Below are 16,439 nucleotides of genomic sequence, written 5' to 3' on the forward strand. Positions count from 1 at the left end.
CGCTCCAGGAGGGGAGGGGCATGAAGCTCTGTAATCGTTGAACACTGGACAGCTGCATTTAGAGGCAGCGAGCCGTAATACCGCGTGCTAGCTAAGCCGTTAAGAGACCTCACCACTGTGGGGAAAGGAGCGAGGGACTCCGCGAGCGTGGAGCACGAGTGGCTGTGCTATGACAGAGACAGGGGCAGACCGCCCGTGTTTGCTTGTCGTATGCATCTATCCAGGTCTACGGTTCCCCGCTTGTTCATCTCAACAAGAGAGGAACGGCAGAGGGGAGCAGCAACACAGACAGAACAGCCATGCGTCGTGACGGTATCACCCGATGCACTCGGGGGATTAATATATGTGCCAGAGATCTCGCCACTGAATGTGAGAGGAGCGAAGGGACTCTGTAAGCATGAACGGTTGCGGTGTGACAGAACACAGGGGGGGGTTAGTCCGTGTGTGCTTGTCTATGCATCCATCTAGTCTCATGGCTCGCCGTGTGTTCATCCCGGCGAGAGAGGAACAGCAGGGGGAGCACGAAACATGGATAAGACAACCAAAGCATAAGCGCGGTCCCGGCGTGGGAGGTGCCAGACCGGTAACGCGCTCGGAGGAAATTCATAGCAGAGAGGCTCACCGAGCCGCTGTGCTGGACGCCATTACAACAGCGCCTGCTCTTTTAGCTTATAGCTTTATTAAAAGTATTGATCTTACCGGGCGGCCGCAGGGGAGACCTCGTCAGGCGTGTGTCCGCTGCACAGGGCTCGTACCACGGCAAGCGAAGGCTATCTTCGGTTCTCGGCCGGAAAGCGGCAGGGGAAGACGCTAGACCTGGACTCTGCTATCTTCGGTTCTCAGCCGGAAAACGGCAGGGGAAGACGCTAGGCCTGGACTCCGCTGCAGGGCTTTTGTCAACGGCGAGGTAAGGCTTCTTCTTTTTCTTCGGAGCAGCGAGAGGTTCGCGCTGAAGGAGAAATAATATGAGCTCCTGACGATTGAACCGCGCTTATATAAGGACGCGTTCCTCCCGCGCGCGGGTTCAAACGTCATTGGTCTGTACTTTGTACAGACGTTAACCAATAGGCTTCAGTCACGGAGTAAACAGGAGTTTCCCCCCATAGCGTCAGCTAACTGACGCAATGCGAAGTGAACCGTATTGAAAGGGAACATATGTTTCCTTGCATTACACATATTAAAGGTGCAATGTGCTACTTTAAGCAGCATCTAGCGGTGAGATTGTGAATTGCTCAGTCCACAGCAAACCCCACCCGTTGAAAACGCATAGAGAAGCTACGGTAGCTGCCACAGGAAAAACAAATCATTGTCTGAGACAACTGAGTGAAAAATGCGCTCTTAAGAGCACTTTGTTCGTTTAGGGCATGACGGCGCAAAATGGCGACTTTCACATCGCACTTTGGTCCCAGAAAACAGATGTAAAATTGTCAGAGAGGCTTCTGTGTGAACGCAAAAACATCCCGTAAATGTTCTGGGATCGATCCCGGAAAGAGGACCTAGTAACATTCCCATAACATTCCCCCAAAAGCCCTCTGTGTGAACAAGACGCAGAAACAATGCCATAAGTGGTTTCTGGAAAGAGAATTAACGAATAATAAGCAAACTATAGACGATGCAGAGAAAAAAACTACCAAGTGCAGGACTTTAAATACGTCGCTCTTTACAGGATTTTTACGGTATGAGTGTGAACGCACACACAGATTCCTGAAAATTCATTGGCAGTGTGAATGAACCAAAAATCAAACGATCCCAGACAAATCCTGGATTAATTTTCAGTGTATTTTCCTTAATGTCTATGTGAAAAGGTAATAAAGGTCTTTTTAAATTGTATTATATTCAGAAACTAATATTTGATCCATAACTTGCTAGCCTGCATTGGAGATCCACACCATTTTTATGGCAATTCGTATTTTACAAAGTGCCAAATTCGTACGACTTTTTACGATCTAATTTGTACGTTTTACTAGTGACGTTTGAATTTCAGTTTATAATTGTTGTAATAATCACACATTTCTGTACAATCCATATCGTATAAATATATACAAAATAGTAAAAACTCAGATATTTAAAGTGCACCTATTTCATTGCTAAAAACAGCGTTATTTTGCGTATTTAGTTTAATACAAAGTTTGTGCGTGGTTTATGGTTCAAAAAACACATTATTTTCCACATACCGTACATTTCTGTAGCTCCAGATATCCCTGCCTTCCTCAAACGCATTGATTTTGTACAAAACTCATCGATCTGAAAAGCTCTGTGTCCCTGATTGGCCAGCTAATCTGTATTTTGTGATTGGCCTGAATACCTCTGACCATGTGACGCTCCTTACCATGTTTGAAAGATTCAAACATGTTGGTCTTGTACACTAACAGGATTTTGTTTCTCTCCCCCATCTCATCCTCGAACCTGAGGACTTTGAGACAAACAGACCCAGTTCCGGCTGCCGTGGAGGTCAACACACCACTGATCTACTGGCCATCCTTCAACGTGATGTCCAGCCGGTGCCTGACCAACGACCACCAACGGAACCCGTTTAATCTCCTTATCTGTTTACATACCATTTACATCCCATATAAATATATATATATATATATATATATATATATATATATATATATATATATATATGAAGAGCTCTTTTCCAAAACGCGATAAACGCCATTTTTAAAAAAAATGAGTTTGTCATGTCATTTGGCTCTGTACTGTACCTATTCACTGCTCCATGAATGTTTTATGTCAAATCATTACATTTCCTTGTTAAAATGTAGGTACAAGATGCCGTTCTTTTCCAAAACGCGATAAGCGCCGAGCCTATTTTTAGCCTAAACGCGATTTATCCTCTCGACCAATTAGAACTCGATGAGCGTTCGACGCAATCCAATGGCGGCGCTCTGAACAGATGTTTGTTTATGTTCATTCATTACTCAAATGAGGATTAATGTCATGTTAATACATCACCCGGAGAAGGTACCCGTTTGCAAGGCGATCTTCATCAAAGTGTTTGGTATGTTCAACTTTCGTTTCAGAACTGGCTCGTTTAATACCGTTTTGTACGTTCGCGATAAAGTTTTTTTCCTGTGAAGAAGCCTGCTAACGTAACATGAAAAGTACTGAATAGTTCGATAGCCTGCTGATAGACAGACATGGCGTTTGATACATTGACCAATGTTGTGCAAAAGTACAAAATGTGGGTAGTGAACAATGCAGGGACATCTGTAAAGTTTTGCTTTTTGGATTGGACATTATGAGCGCGTTGTTACATGGTATGTCATTGAGAGCAGATCGAGGGGAGCTCGCTGTGTGTGCGTGTGAGGTTAATACAAACTGTGTGTAGACGAGAGAGAGAGAGAGAGATGAAATATATTAAGCAAAAGGGGTTCCTAACGCCCCTGCTAAGGAGAAAACTGAAATGGTGGAGGGAGTAATAGCAAGTAAGTTATGTGTAATTCTGTTTATTTCATACTGGCTCCAATGTATATCACAATCTGAATAATTTACTTATTCATTTATAGTATGAAGAGTCCCTGAGTATATGTTGCATATTCTCTTATTTGTTTTTTTGTTTTTTAAAGAAAAAACATACATTTATGGAAAAAATATATGGATTTGTAGCGTTTTGAAAAAAAATAAAAATTAACTTTGAATTTATAATCAACAATATTGTTGTTTGATTTAATAATCATTATTCAACATGTTCAGATTGAGCAAAAAAAAACATTTTAAAATAATAAATTGAATAATCACAAAATGTGTGGGTCTAGGTAAAAAATGTACTTTTTCTGGAAACTATTGAAATGGATTTATAGCGTTTTGGAAAAGAGCTCTTCATATATATACCGTCGATATATAGATCTCCCAAGGGTTTTTTCCCTCCTAAGACTTTTTCCCTCCTAGGCTTAAAAAAAAGTCGGGAGGTTTTTCTCTTAGGGGGTTTTTCAACCCCAGGGAGTCAGCCGACATTGTCTTAACTTAGCACTCTTTTCTATACGTTACATCATTAATACGCTCGCTTGTTAAGTTTATTCATAGCCGCTGTATTTTGCTATTTATATTGTCTGTTATATTATATAAAGTTAATGTAACGCTGCTTTGAGAAAATTACCAATTGTGAAAAGCGCTATATAAATAAAATTGAATTGAATTGTTTGTTTTAGTCCAAGAAAAGAGACGTGCGTTATTGTTTACTTTGGGGTATGTAACTTTTGCATATCGTTAACATGTACTGATACACACTTACACACCAAAGGAAATTTTAAATCGTCAATCGGACGCTAGTTGTTCTTTAAATTACATTTTCAACCCTTAATAGATCCTAATATACTAATATTAAAAAAGTTTCACTGAACATTCTGAATAGTTTCATAAAGTGTTGGCGAATTGAATGCCTACCGTTTATTAAGGCATGTCTACATACTGTCTATAAGATGTAGTGTGTGATAGTGTACTCACCTCCTCTAGTTTGATTGTGATCATGGTGAAGGCTCTGAAGACACACTCGGTAGCTCCTGTGATGGTGATGATTCGCTCTGGGCACGAGCCTTCTGAGATATTGATACGTGCATTACTCTGTATGGATGAGAAAGAAAATAAAAGAAATAGATATCATTTGTGTTCAATGCGCTCATCCTGTTGTTTCATTTACTTCCTCTTTCATCTTACCAAAAGCTGCATAAGGACACAAATAATGCAAATTTATTTTCTTTTGTTTTTGGAAAAGAAAACACATTTTAAAGCTTTAGGACCAGGTTGAGTATTAATAATAATAATAATATATTTATTATTTTTGTATTATTACTGTGTTGTTAATAATATTTGTATGCCGGCAGCATTCAAACCAACTGTTATTTTACCCAGAAATCCATAATGAATGTGCACCATGCATTGCAATGAGAAATGTAGCTTTATTTCTGATATTCTTGCAAGGTCAGAATCAATACTGAGAAGAACTGTGAAAAAATAATGTACCAAGATCACAGATATTACGATGTTAGATTTCTAGAATGAAGTTAACCAAAAACCAGCCAGTAATTTGTGCCATAAGTATTTGAAAAACTAATTCACCCGTCCTCCTCACAGAAAACTAGTTCTATTTCTATTCTGTCTGCTTATTGTCATCTCTTTATATATCTGTCCGTTTTTTGTTAGTTGTGTATCTCTGTTTATGTTAGTGCTTGCCGTGGCCACACTTTAATACAGTATATGTGGTTTACAGGGACATGAATAGTGTATAATGACACGTTTATAATGCAATAAACATGTGTCGACGTAAACTGAGCAGCTAATGGTACTTTTTCATAAATGAAAAACAGGTTTTTGTAATGGTTGGGGTTAGGGGAATAAAATATACAGTTTGTACAGTATAAAATGCATTGCGTCTATGCAATTGTCCCTGTAGACCACATATGCCTGACTGTGTGTGTCAGTGTGTTTCTAGTAAAGATCTGGACCAGGCCGTGTGATTCACTTTCCTTGCAGGCCCCTCCGACTGTCTGCTTCACTTAAACTGATCTCTCTATCAATCGTGCCCAAATGCATGCGCCGCTCCACCACTCCTTAACTCATTCACTGAGAGTTTACATCATAAGGCATGTCACTTTCTTTTCTAGGACCTCTATATCAAAGCTGTAATGTTAAATATCATAACTACATTTAGGCAATGGGGGTGCTTGTGCCACACTACTTATATATGTTGTTGCTTATGACAGTACAGATTATTTTTAACATTTAACATTAAACTCTGTCATCCTTCATTCACGCTCATATCTTTCCAAACCTGTATGACTTTCATTTATCTGTGAAACACACAAAAGATGCCATAGCCTATATGACTTGGGATCAATATTTCAGTTTCTCTGGAGCTATATGATAGCTTTGTGTTAGCGGCAGACTGAATTTGAGGTTTCATTTACATTTTTTTAAGCGATATGTGTGTCACGATTAGGTAAGCCGACACTTCAATCAATAACATTTAGCCATGTCATGCAAGACGTGCTGCCTCAATTTTAAATGTTTTTTTTTCTTAAAAATACTCTGAATATAGCGTACGAGTCACATGGGCAGACCTGAGTCACTACCTGCATTTGAAATCACATATGCCCTTAATAAAATGAAGTATAGTATGTATAATATAGTATGTGTGGTTGAAATATAAATGAAATCTGGACGTACTACTTCAGCCAAGTTCGTAAACACTTATGACGTATTTACAACAAGCGTGCTTATAATTTATTCAGATGTTGTAAAAGTACAATTTAGACTGAATTAATACATGTCTTCAATACATGGGTCAGTGACAAAAAACAATTTGGCAAGATCAGAAATTCAAAAATCTTAAAAAAAAAAAACTTTTAAAAGCATGCATTAGGTTTATTTCATGAATTTTATGCAATCAAAAATTAAATTTTTATGAAAGTTAAGACTTGGAAAATGTCAAATGGTGTAACCACCAATTGTGCCAAATAATGAGAAATATTAAATATTTTATCCACCTTGATGGCATGTAAGCGTAATCATCAAAAAACTAAAAAATAAATCATTTTATTAGTTATTTCTAAATGTAAATTTTAATGGGTTTTTGTAAAATATTTGTCCTGACATATGTTGAAAACACGTCTGTTTTTTACCTAATCTTTGACAAATGATGTAAAAATGTATGTAAAAAAATCACATTACACTAAACTGAATGATTATATTAAAAAACTACTAGTTACACTAATTGACATTTTTGCAATTATCCCCAAATATTCTTTCAAAATGAGATAAAACCAGAAATTTTAGACTTGGTCCTGCAAGTAATCTGCCCATTTATTTAGAATTTTTTACCCGTTTACATTTAATTGAACCATACGGACACAAAATAAGTAACGTCACTTCATTGACCCACATTCCTGTATCACTTAGATTTATTCGCATGTGAATTAATCAAAACGAAAATGCAGGCTCATGCGAAAAGTTTTGCATTTCACTGCATTCCAAAGTTCAAATTTGTTAAACTTTGCGAATTTGTAGCACATCTTGAACGATACGTCAAAGTGTGACCTTTTCAGGTATGAAAAATTAAATAATGAAAATAACAATATTGCACAATCGTATTTCGTACTTAAATAATAAAAGCAGCCATTATGGTAAATTTAACTCTTTTCCACGCCATTCACAAGTTATCTCGTCAATTAAGAAAAAAACATTTGCATAAAAAAACATTTTCCTAATTACATTTTATGTTAATACAGTAACATTTACCCAATAAAAAAAACTGAAGCAAAAAAATTATTTACTAATTTTGTGTATGTTTTGATAATCGTTCTGAAACTGATATCAAAGAAAATTCCTTCACAAAAATGCAAATATTTTAGCTTTTTGATTAAAAAAAGATTTTTTTTTAAGATAAATACCCATATTTAAGTTAAGTTTATAAGCGTAGAACAAAATATAGATAGGAAACATTTTTCCCCTTTTTGGATATATTTGTATGATTATATATTTTTATAAGAAAATTTTCCTGGAAAGCATTTAGTGAAAATCACAAAAAATGGCTGGCGGCGAAAGAGTTAATAGAGCTTCAAAATCCATAATGTGTAAATGAAAAAACATCACTTTATTGCATGATATCATATTTAGTTGCTACTAGGGTCTATTAAAAATTTTGCATGCTGAATGTCTAGTGTGAACACGGCTTTAAGCTTGAATAGAGTCGCGTAGTTCACAGTTTTCTTGTATTTTTAATCTATTACCCATTTGGTGGCTCCTCAAAGTGTCCATGTGATACATACTAAGAAATCCCAGCAATAGTAGTATTTCTCACATACTTTAGACATATTACTCATTTTGCATACCGATTTTTGCATACTATATATAAAAGTATGCAATTCAGACACAAGGACTGCATAGTTTTTTAGTAAAAGCATAGAAAGAGATCCTCTTATGTCTTTCCAAATAAAAATAATGACAGAATTTTCCATTTTTGCTGTTCCTTTACGCTTCATCTATTTACAACAGCACAAAACAGTGCGGATGGCAATTTTTGTCTATTTTTGACATCTGTGGATCGACCCCCGTGGTGTCCCTAATGCGATAGAAAATGACTTGTACACAGACTCGTGTTTGCGTTCGCCAACCCCTAAACCGTTAATAAGGGTGAACGAACGGAGCCTTTTTGACATTTTACGTTGTTAGGAAGCAAAAACCATTATGGAGGGGTGAAGTCGAGCTACGCAAAGATGTGTGCCTTGAAGGATTTCTACTGATTAACTGTGTGTGAGGGAGATTTTTTTTATTCTCGCAGAAACATGCTCACCCACGCCTGGGTCTCTCTCCTTGGTAACCTGCTTCAATCTTTGTATGGATGCCATTGTTACCTTGAAAATACCAGTGCAGTCATATCAAATAATGAATTATTTTGTGTGCGCTTGCATGTCAGATGCCCTTGTGATGAAAGGGTTCATTTAAATATTCACATCTTCCGCAGTATGCAGTGGACATTGAGATCTTACATTGGAAATAAGGGCGTTTTGTGTATTTTTCACAAATAGCATGTGGCGTACATCATGCTAGCTTCAAAGAAATGCCGTCTACTGATGCATGCTGGGTAGTCAAGATAGACGAAGGAGAAGTACTGTATGTAGCATGCGGCTTACCTCCTCTCGTATCCTCTTCACGGTCTCTCCTTTCTGTAGAGAAAAAAAAAGACATAACTCACTTAAAGCCTTTGTGTTGCGTTTGCACAATACGTTTACAGAGTGACTGTCTTTCCCAATCTCATAATAGCTCAGGATAAAGTGAGTTTGACTAGTTGAACAGATAGCTGGAATTAATATCAATTCTGCTTCGCTACACAGCAATATGGCATCTGCATGGATGAACCCCAAGGGAACAGGTTTTCCAATCCTAGGGCCCGCGTTTGGAAGGTCTGGAGAATCAATAGCCCATGAATCACTTAGAGAGTCTCAAATAGAGTCCCGCTATCTGACACATGGAGCAAACACATACCGTGTAGTCATGACCGAGGATCCAAATGCCCGTTTAAGCATGCTTGACTGACGTTTTATTGTTTATAGCGGTGCAGAAAAGCAATCGGATGTGTCATGACAGTGGAAAAGCGGGGCTTGAGTGCTCTTAATTCATCAAGGGGATTTTGATTTCAGATGGCACTATTTCGAGACCACACGTCTCATAAATCCAAAGTTAGCGGTTGGTAGAAATTTCGACGGCTTTCACACTCTGATGCATGTGTCACTATTCACAGCTGCTTATTAAATCATCGCTTGATTGCAAGGTTTCTGTTCAACTGGTCTTCTCAATTAAACGAATCTTTAAAAAATGGCAAAAATGGTATACGTTTATAATAGTTGGCCAAAAATGATATTAAACCCACGATTCAATCACCCTCAAGTCGTCCGAGATGCACATGCATAATTTTTCAGACGAACACATTTTCAGTTATTTTAGATATTGTCCTAGATCTTTCAGTTTATAAAATATAAGTTATGAGGTCCACTCCTTCAAGCTCAATGATTGTGCATCCATCATTCCCAAAAGTAATCCAAACGGCCTGAGGATTAACCGTGCGGTTTTGTCATAGAAATATCCATGGCGTTACCAGAAGCTAGTTATTTTCGTTTATAAAGTATTAAAAAAATATTTCTACGACAAAACCGCACAGATTACATTCAGAAGGCCTTCGTTTATCCCCCTGGAGCCGTTTGGATTACTTTAGCGTATGGATGCACATTTTTGGACTTGAAGGAGGTGGCCCCCATATCCTTGCATTTTATAAACTGAAAGATCTAGGACATTTTCTAAAATAACTAAAAATGATGGACATATGCATCTCGGACAGCTTGAGGGTGCATAAATCATGGGTTTAATATCATTTTTGGCCGAACTATCCCTTTAAATCTCATACATGTTTTTTTTTATTTCTATATGAAGTGAAGTTTGTCTGTAAAGAACATCTTGCAAGGAAAATATAATATGCAATAGTTTTAACCAAACACACACAGACTTAAATGCTTCACTCAAAAAGCTCATTAACGGTGATGATCAACAAACATCATTAAGTAAAACGATGAGATCTTAAGACGCAAAAACAGCGATGAAAGGAAAGACATCAGCGTAGAGTCTAAAAACAGCAGAACAATGCTATAACTGAGCAGCATCATTTATTCATACTGAGATGCATGCTGGGAGCTCCAAAACCCTGAACAAATCAAAAACATGCTTTGAAATGAAATTGTTTCTGCAGGCAACTCTGTTAAGCTAGTTGGGACAACATTTGGCCTAATCTTTGGGTCTAATGTTTGCTTCCGCGTATATTCAAAGAAATTTACACGTTGGCATCGGTGACTCAAATAGTCATGAATCCTAAAAAAATGAATGCAGCATGAAGTTAAAACAACTTGGTTTTGCAAATCAAGTAAACCTACTATTTTAAGTTTTGACTTGTGATTTTCTTTTTCCGGTGGATCATCAAGACTATTGGTCCTCCAAGTTGTCAATCAGGAGTGTTGCGCAATTACATTTTTTTTAAAAAGTGGAGAAGGCGGTTCTTTTCTAAAATTCGAGAAAATCCTCCGCTACACCTTTAAGGAATTTAGTTCACTTGTTTTTATAAGTTAAAGTAACAAAAATGTAAAAAATAATGTCAAATGAACATATATGTCATAGTGTTACCTAGGTGTGAAACGTTCGAATTTTGCATATCGCTAACGCATAAAATGTTCAAACGTACAAATAATGCCACGAAACATACTTGACCACATGCATGAAATAGAACTGATTTCTGTGTCATTTGTTTGTAAATCATTCATATCCATGCAACAATTTACTTAAAAATGGTTTACAAAAGACGCTAACAATCAAGCTAGCAAGTGCTAAAATGAATGAAGAATCATTTAACGAACATTTCGCACTGAAATTCGTTCAGCTTGTGCTTCAAGAATGAAGCCCAAAATACATGAGAAGTCATTTAAGCTTGTGTTTGTGAACGAGACTCGAGCTTTCGTCCTGAACAGCTTCATTTACATTCGCGTCGAATTACGTATGTTGTCTACTCTGAGCTGAGGTCCATTACAGCTCATAATTTCCCATTCACCTTTATCACTTTCTCCTCAAGATGCATTAAGAATAGTAATCGACTTAAGGTAGCTCTTTCAGTCTGCGATGTAACTGCACAAACTTAGGTCTAGGTCTGTGTTTATTTATGTTCGGGAAACCAAACCTAAGTGTATTGATTTTACTTTAGGAAATAGCCCTTCATTCATTTTCCTAAGCGGAGGTAAAAAAAGACGACGAGGAATATCAAAGCCATGGCACAGCTTATACAGGAACGTGACAGAGCATTATCATTCCATAAATGGCATGAAAAAGCCCTGAGGCAGCTGCACATTGCTAACAGTCCACTACGAGTGAATGTAATATTCATATTAATATGATATGTGGCATAAATTAATGTCAATTTAACACATTAAGATATATGTGCATAAGCATTTTCTACATAAATACAGACACACATGCTTGGTTTAAGCATTGAAATCATTAATGCATCCCGTCCTGTTGTCCAAATTAACATCAGGTCTTGTGTGACCGTGACAATAACACATGTCAGAAAGAAGGCAGGACATAGAAATATTTTAAAATCCATGTGCTATTAAGCAAAATGTGATATAAGGGATAATAACAAAACAAGCTCCTAAAAACATTTTAAGAAATGTTTTGAAAATGGATGTAATGCATATTTTTGAATCAGGAGACGAGTTTTGTTTATTGAACATTTCAGTATATTTTAATGATATGACAAAATGTCAGGTGGTACAACCAATCATTGTCCTTTTGCCAGATAAGTTTTAATGCGATTCCTGTGTCATGCAGATTGTTTGTTTATTTGATAGCAGCATTTAAAATGATAATCCTGAAAATGGTTTGAAAGTGTAAAACAACCTTGAAAACTATACTAGAACAATAATTAAAAAAAGTATAATAACAATTATACACAACCTAGCTTGCATTTATTAAAACTAAAATTATTATAAAAAATATTTAGCATAATGTTTTTTTCTTTCTTAGGGGCATTCATAGCACTTAGACCCTTTGACTTTCTGGTTGCACCACCTGACCTCCGCAATAAATTTGCATTTAACAAATTTCTACTTGGATGCTGGTATAACATTTTGCTTGCGATATTAAATTTGTAAATATACTTTTTAAATACAATTAAAATGTGTTTGATAAAATAGCATTTTCTTTTACGTTGGTTGTACCACCTGACACCTAAAAGTGTTCAAGCCTACCAATTACATTAAAGTAGCTACTTTTTTCAGTATTTGAGAGAAATCATGCTTCTCATTCAGCCATAAAGACCACCAGGGGTTCACTGGATAATGTGATATCATGTTTACTATGTATACTTTTTTATACTTTTTTTTTATAAAAGGCACATGATTGCGGTTTAAAACATCTTGTCCAAAAGTTTGCCCATGTAAACAAAAAAATGCATGTCATTGACCCATTACTAAAACTCAGCTATAAAAATGTTAACTTAACTAACTGTGTTGTGGTGCTTCGATGGAAGTTTTACTGGTAAAGTAAAGTAAACCAACCATAGATAATAGTTTATGCTAAAGCGCAATATAGCACCCCTAGTGGCATTACTAACAATGCGTTGCATACTTGCATCCTCACCTTGGACCCAATAACATTGAGTTTGTGTAGATGTTTATGTTCATGTTTTGGGCCTACTTTTCAAATTAAATCCTTCCTTAAAGAAGATATGAAGTGGAGGTGTAAGAGCAAGTAACTAATCCATCTTATTGAAACATTTCTATTGTGCAGTACAATTGTGGCCAAATAAATTTTTCACTTCTTTTTGTGCACGTTGAAAACGTATGTATATTGCGAGCACTTTTCCAGGACAATATACCAAACTATGTATTTGAAAAGACGTATGTTAAGCAGTGCAATCCCCCGTGGAGCTTACAGAAGTCTGTATTCCTCCATCTGGACGCTCAAGCCAAAACTTTGGCAAAGGCCCAGAGACCTATTAGCAGACCGCTACTGAAGGGAGCAACTTTCATTTATGTGCGGCCAATGAAATGCCAACAACTGTGTGTATTTCTGCATATTTGGGTGAGTGTTTTGTAGCTTCGGGCCACAAAAATCATCCAAAAATCATCTCATCATCACTAGCTGACATGCTGTGTTTACTAATCATTGTGACGTCTACTTTCGGTCTCGCAGAGACAATTGCACTGGCTCTAGGGATAAACAGTGCTGGATGTAGACCTGGACATTGTAATATATCCAGATCATTAATACACATGATGCACAACTAGAATTTCAAACTTTAAAAATAGAAAGTGCTTTGAAGAAACTCAATAAGATCCTCAAAAGAGAAAATTTCAATGAAGAGTTCTAAGCCAAACCAACCAGCAAGATGTAAGACTTTGATTTAAAGCAAAAAGTAAAAACAGATGATTAAAGTACAAAACTGTATTCAATTATTTATGTGTTCACTTAAATGACTTTATTTACTTCCCATGATGCATTGCAAATTACATAAATCACATAAGTTAACATCATGAACCCTACACAAAACATATGACATACATATTGACAACATTAAACGTATCAATCAATGCAGCCAAGTGTACAAAAGATAAATTTGCAATGCATTGTGGGAATGTGTGGTTGCTGCACCTTTGGTTCTCGTTTCCATGGTAACTCTTGGTGGATCTAAGTAGATCTTTCTTTGGGATTATGGGTAGTGTAGTTTTTCCAATGTGAATTTGTCATTTAAAGAGGATCTTTCATGAACTATGTTACATTTAAAGTATTAATGTGTGACATTTTACATCTGGAATCGATTGTTGTGCTTTTCCCAGCGACGGTGACACACATTCAAGACACATCCATCGTAGTCAAACATCAAAGTCAACAAAGGAAACAACAGGAACAAAGATATTTGCTCACCTTGCCTATGATGCTTCCGACCTCCTGTGAAAACAGAAACAAGCAAATGTCAGCGTATTGATCTGTCAGATAACACTGTGGGTTTTTGCACGAGGAAGACTGGGAAATGTTTGATATTTGTGTTGATGAATTTTCATTTTTGGGTGAACTATCCCTTTATTTTTCATTATATGGTCTTGAGACATGAAAAACTTCCAGTAAGAATGTTTCTCTTGAGCTTTCCTTGAATGACATCACATTGAAATGATATCTGTATTTATCATCATTGAAAGTATCTTTAAAACTTCACAATCTGTTGATGTGTTTGAGAATTAGCATAAACTGTGCACATAAATCAGATAAATGTGTCAGTTTATTAACGGTTGGTTATGTCTTCATGGATTTTTCATGACTGTTTTTAATGACTCATTCGTTTTACTGGCATGCGAATGTGAAAGATGAGAAGGAGTGGGATGAAATCTGTCATTCACAGTTTCTCTGACACATGATGACAACACACAGTAATGACAGCAATGATATTGACATCTGTTTGTTTACTAATAACTCCAGTGTTTGATTTAGGACAGGGCGATATGTAAGGGATAATAAGGGTTGTTATCTCAGAAATAAATCCCGACATTGTAATCAACAGATCCCCACGTGAAATGAAGGGGCTTATTTCACGATTACAAATGACTGCCTTTACATTATCCCCCTTATTACATAGCTATTTACCTTATAAGCAAGGTAAGGTTCCTTAAATATTGATTTTAAATATTTTATTTGCTTATTTTTTTAACAAATGCAGAGCTTCCACGAGGAAAATACGTTTCATTTCGGTTTTAAGATAAGACGTTTAAATGTCACGTAAATATAATGATTAAATATAAATATGCTAAAGGATTTGAACTCTTTCATTGAGTCAAAATCCATTGACGAGTTATCTCGTCAATTAACTCTTTCCCTGCCATTGACGAGTTATCTTGTCAATTAAGAGAAAACATTTCCCTTCCAACGACATTTTACTGACGTGTTTTGACTGTAATCTGTAATTCCACTATTATCCACTAGATAAATAAAAAAAATGGATGTTTGCATGTTTATATACTTATAGAAGAAACATTTCCTGGAAGGAATTTTGTAAAACTTTTGTGAAAATCACAAAAAATGCTTGTGGGCAACTTAAAAAAAAAAGGCTGGCGGGGAATGAGTTAAGAGACAACAAGAAAAATTACCCAATTTATAAAAAACTGAAGAAAAAAATAATTTAACAACATTTAAACTCCATGTATGTTTTGTTTTTTGTTCTGAATCCAATGTCTAAAAAAAAAAAATTCCCAAAAATGTAATTATTTCAGCTTTTTGCTCAAAATTTTGCTTTTTTGAAGAAACCTACCCATATTTAAGAGGTGATAAAAGAAAACAAATGAAGATAGGATGAAACGTTTTTCCCTGTTTAGTTTTTTTTAGTTCGAAAGCAGAGGATCTGTTTTTTAATTTGATATATTTGTATGTTTATATATTTATAAAAAAAAAATCCCGGGCGGAATTTTGTGAAACATTTGTGAAAATCAAAAAAAAAAAAAAAATGCTTGCGGGCAATTTAAAAAAGAAGGCTGGCGGGGAATGAGTTAAGAGAAAACGTTTGCCCTGCCAATGACGTTTTCCTGACGAGTTTTTACTGTAATCCATAATTCCTTTACTAACCACTAGATGGCGCTCTTACCTAATTTATTATTATTTCAAATATTTTAACTCTTTCACTGCCATTGACGAGTTATCTCATTAAGACAAAACGTTTCCCTGCCAATGACTCTTTCCTGACGAGTAATCTGTAATTCCGCTATTATTCACTAGATAACGATTTTATAAAAAACTGAAGTATCAGCTATTCTACAACATTTTAAACTCTGTGTATGACTTGATCTTCGTTCTGAATCTGATCTCTAACAAAAGTGCTTTGGAAAAATTCAATTATTTCAACTTTTTGCTCAAAATGTGGTACTTTTGAAGAAACCTACCCATATTTGAGAGGTTTTAAAAAGATATCAAAAGAAGATAATATTAAATGTTTTTTCCCCATTTTGTTTGTTTGAAAGCAGAGGGTCTGTTCTTTCATTTGTTATATTTGATATGTTTATATATTTATAGAAGAATGTTTTTGTGAAACTTTTGTGAAAATCAACTTTTTTAAAAAAGGCTGGCGGAGATTGAGTTAATTTTTTTACATTAATACCTAGATCACGATGCAATTATAAAGCAATTATGTTAAGTATAGCATCGTCGAAATCAGTATATATTTTACTTTTTTCTTTCATCTGCACTGAACTTGGATACTTTATGCAATTCATATTCTTAGTAAGGATTTTGGTCAAACAGAAATGATCAATGCTGGAGTACACTTTACTTCTCCCAGACTTGTTTTTTTCTCCTAAATACTGAGACATATTACTACAATTATAGATTGTGAGTTTAAATGCTGCAATACTTTGAAATAT

General features: G+C 36.0%; 1 protein-coding gene across 5 annotated transcripts in view; it reads right to left on the reverse strand.

The window, feature by feature from the left end:
* pcbp4 (poly(rC) binding protein 4) overlaps positions 1–16,439 on the reverse strand; it is a 91,336-nt gene that overhangs the window by 32,733 nt on the left and 42,164 nt on the right. For all 5 annotated transcript variants that reach the window (XM_065259830.1, XM_065259829.1, XM_065259828.1 and 2 more), the window contains exons 3-5: positions 13,963–13,986; positions 8,634–8,666; positions 4,450–4,566 (exon numbers count right to left, since the gene is read on the reverse strand). In XM_065259830.1, the coding sequence (XP_065115902.1) occupies positions 4,450–4,566; positions 8,634–8,666; positions 13,963–13,986 (174 nt within the window). The remainder of the gene's footprint in view (positions 1–4,449; positions 4,567–8,633; positions 8,667–13,962; positions 13,987–16,439) is intronic.

This window comes from Paramisgurnus dabryanus, chromosome 24 (genome assembly GCF_030506205.2).
Source record: "Paramisgurnus dabryanus chromosome 24, PD_genome_1.1, whole genome shotgun sequence".
Lineage (NCBI taxonomy): Eukaryota > Metazoa > Chordata > Actinopteri > Cypriniformes > Cobitidae > Paramisgurnus > Paramisgurnus dabryanus.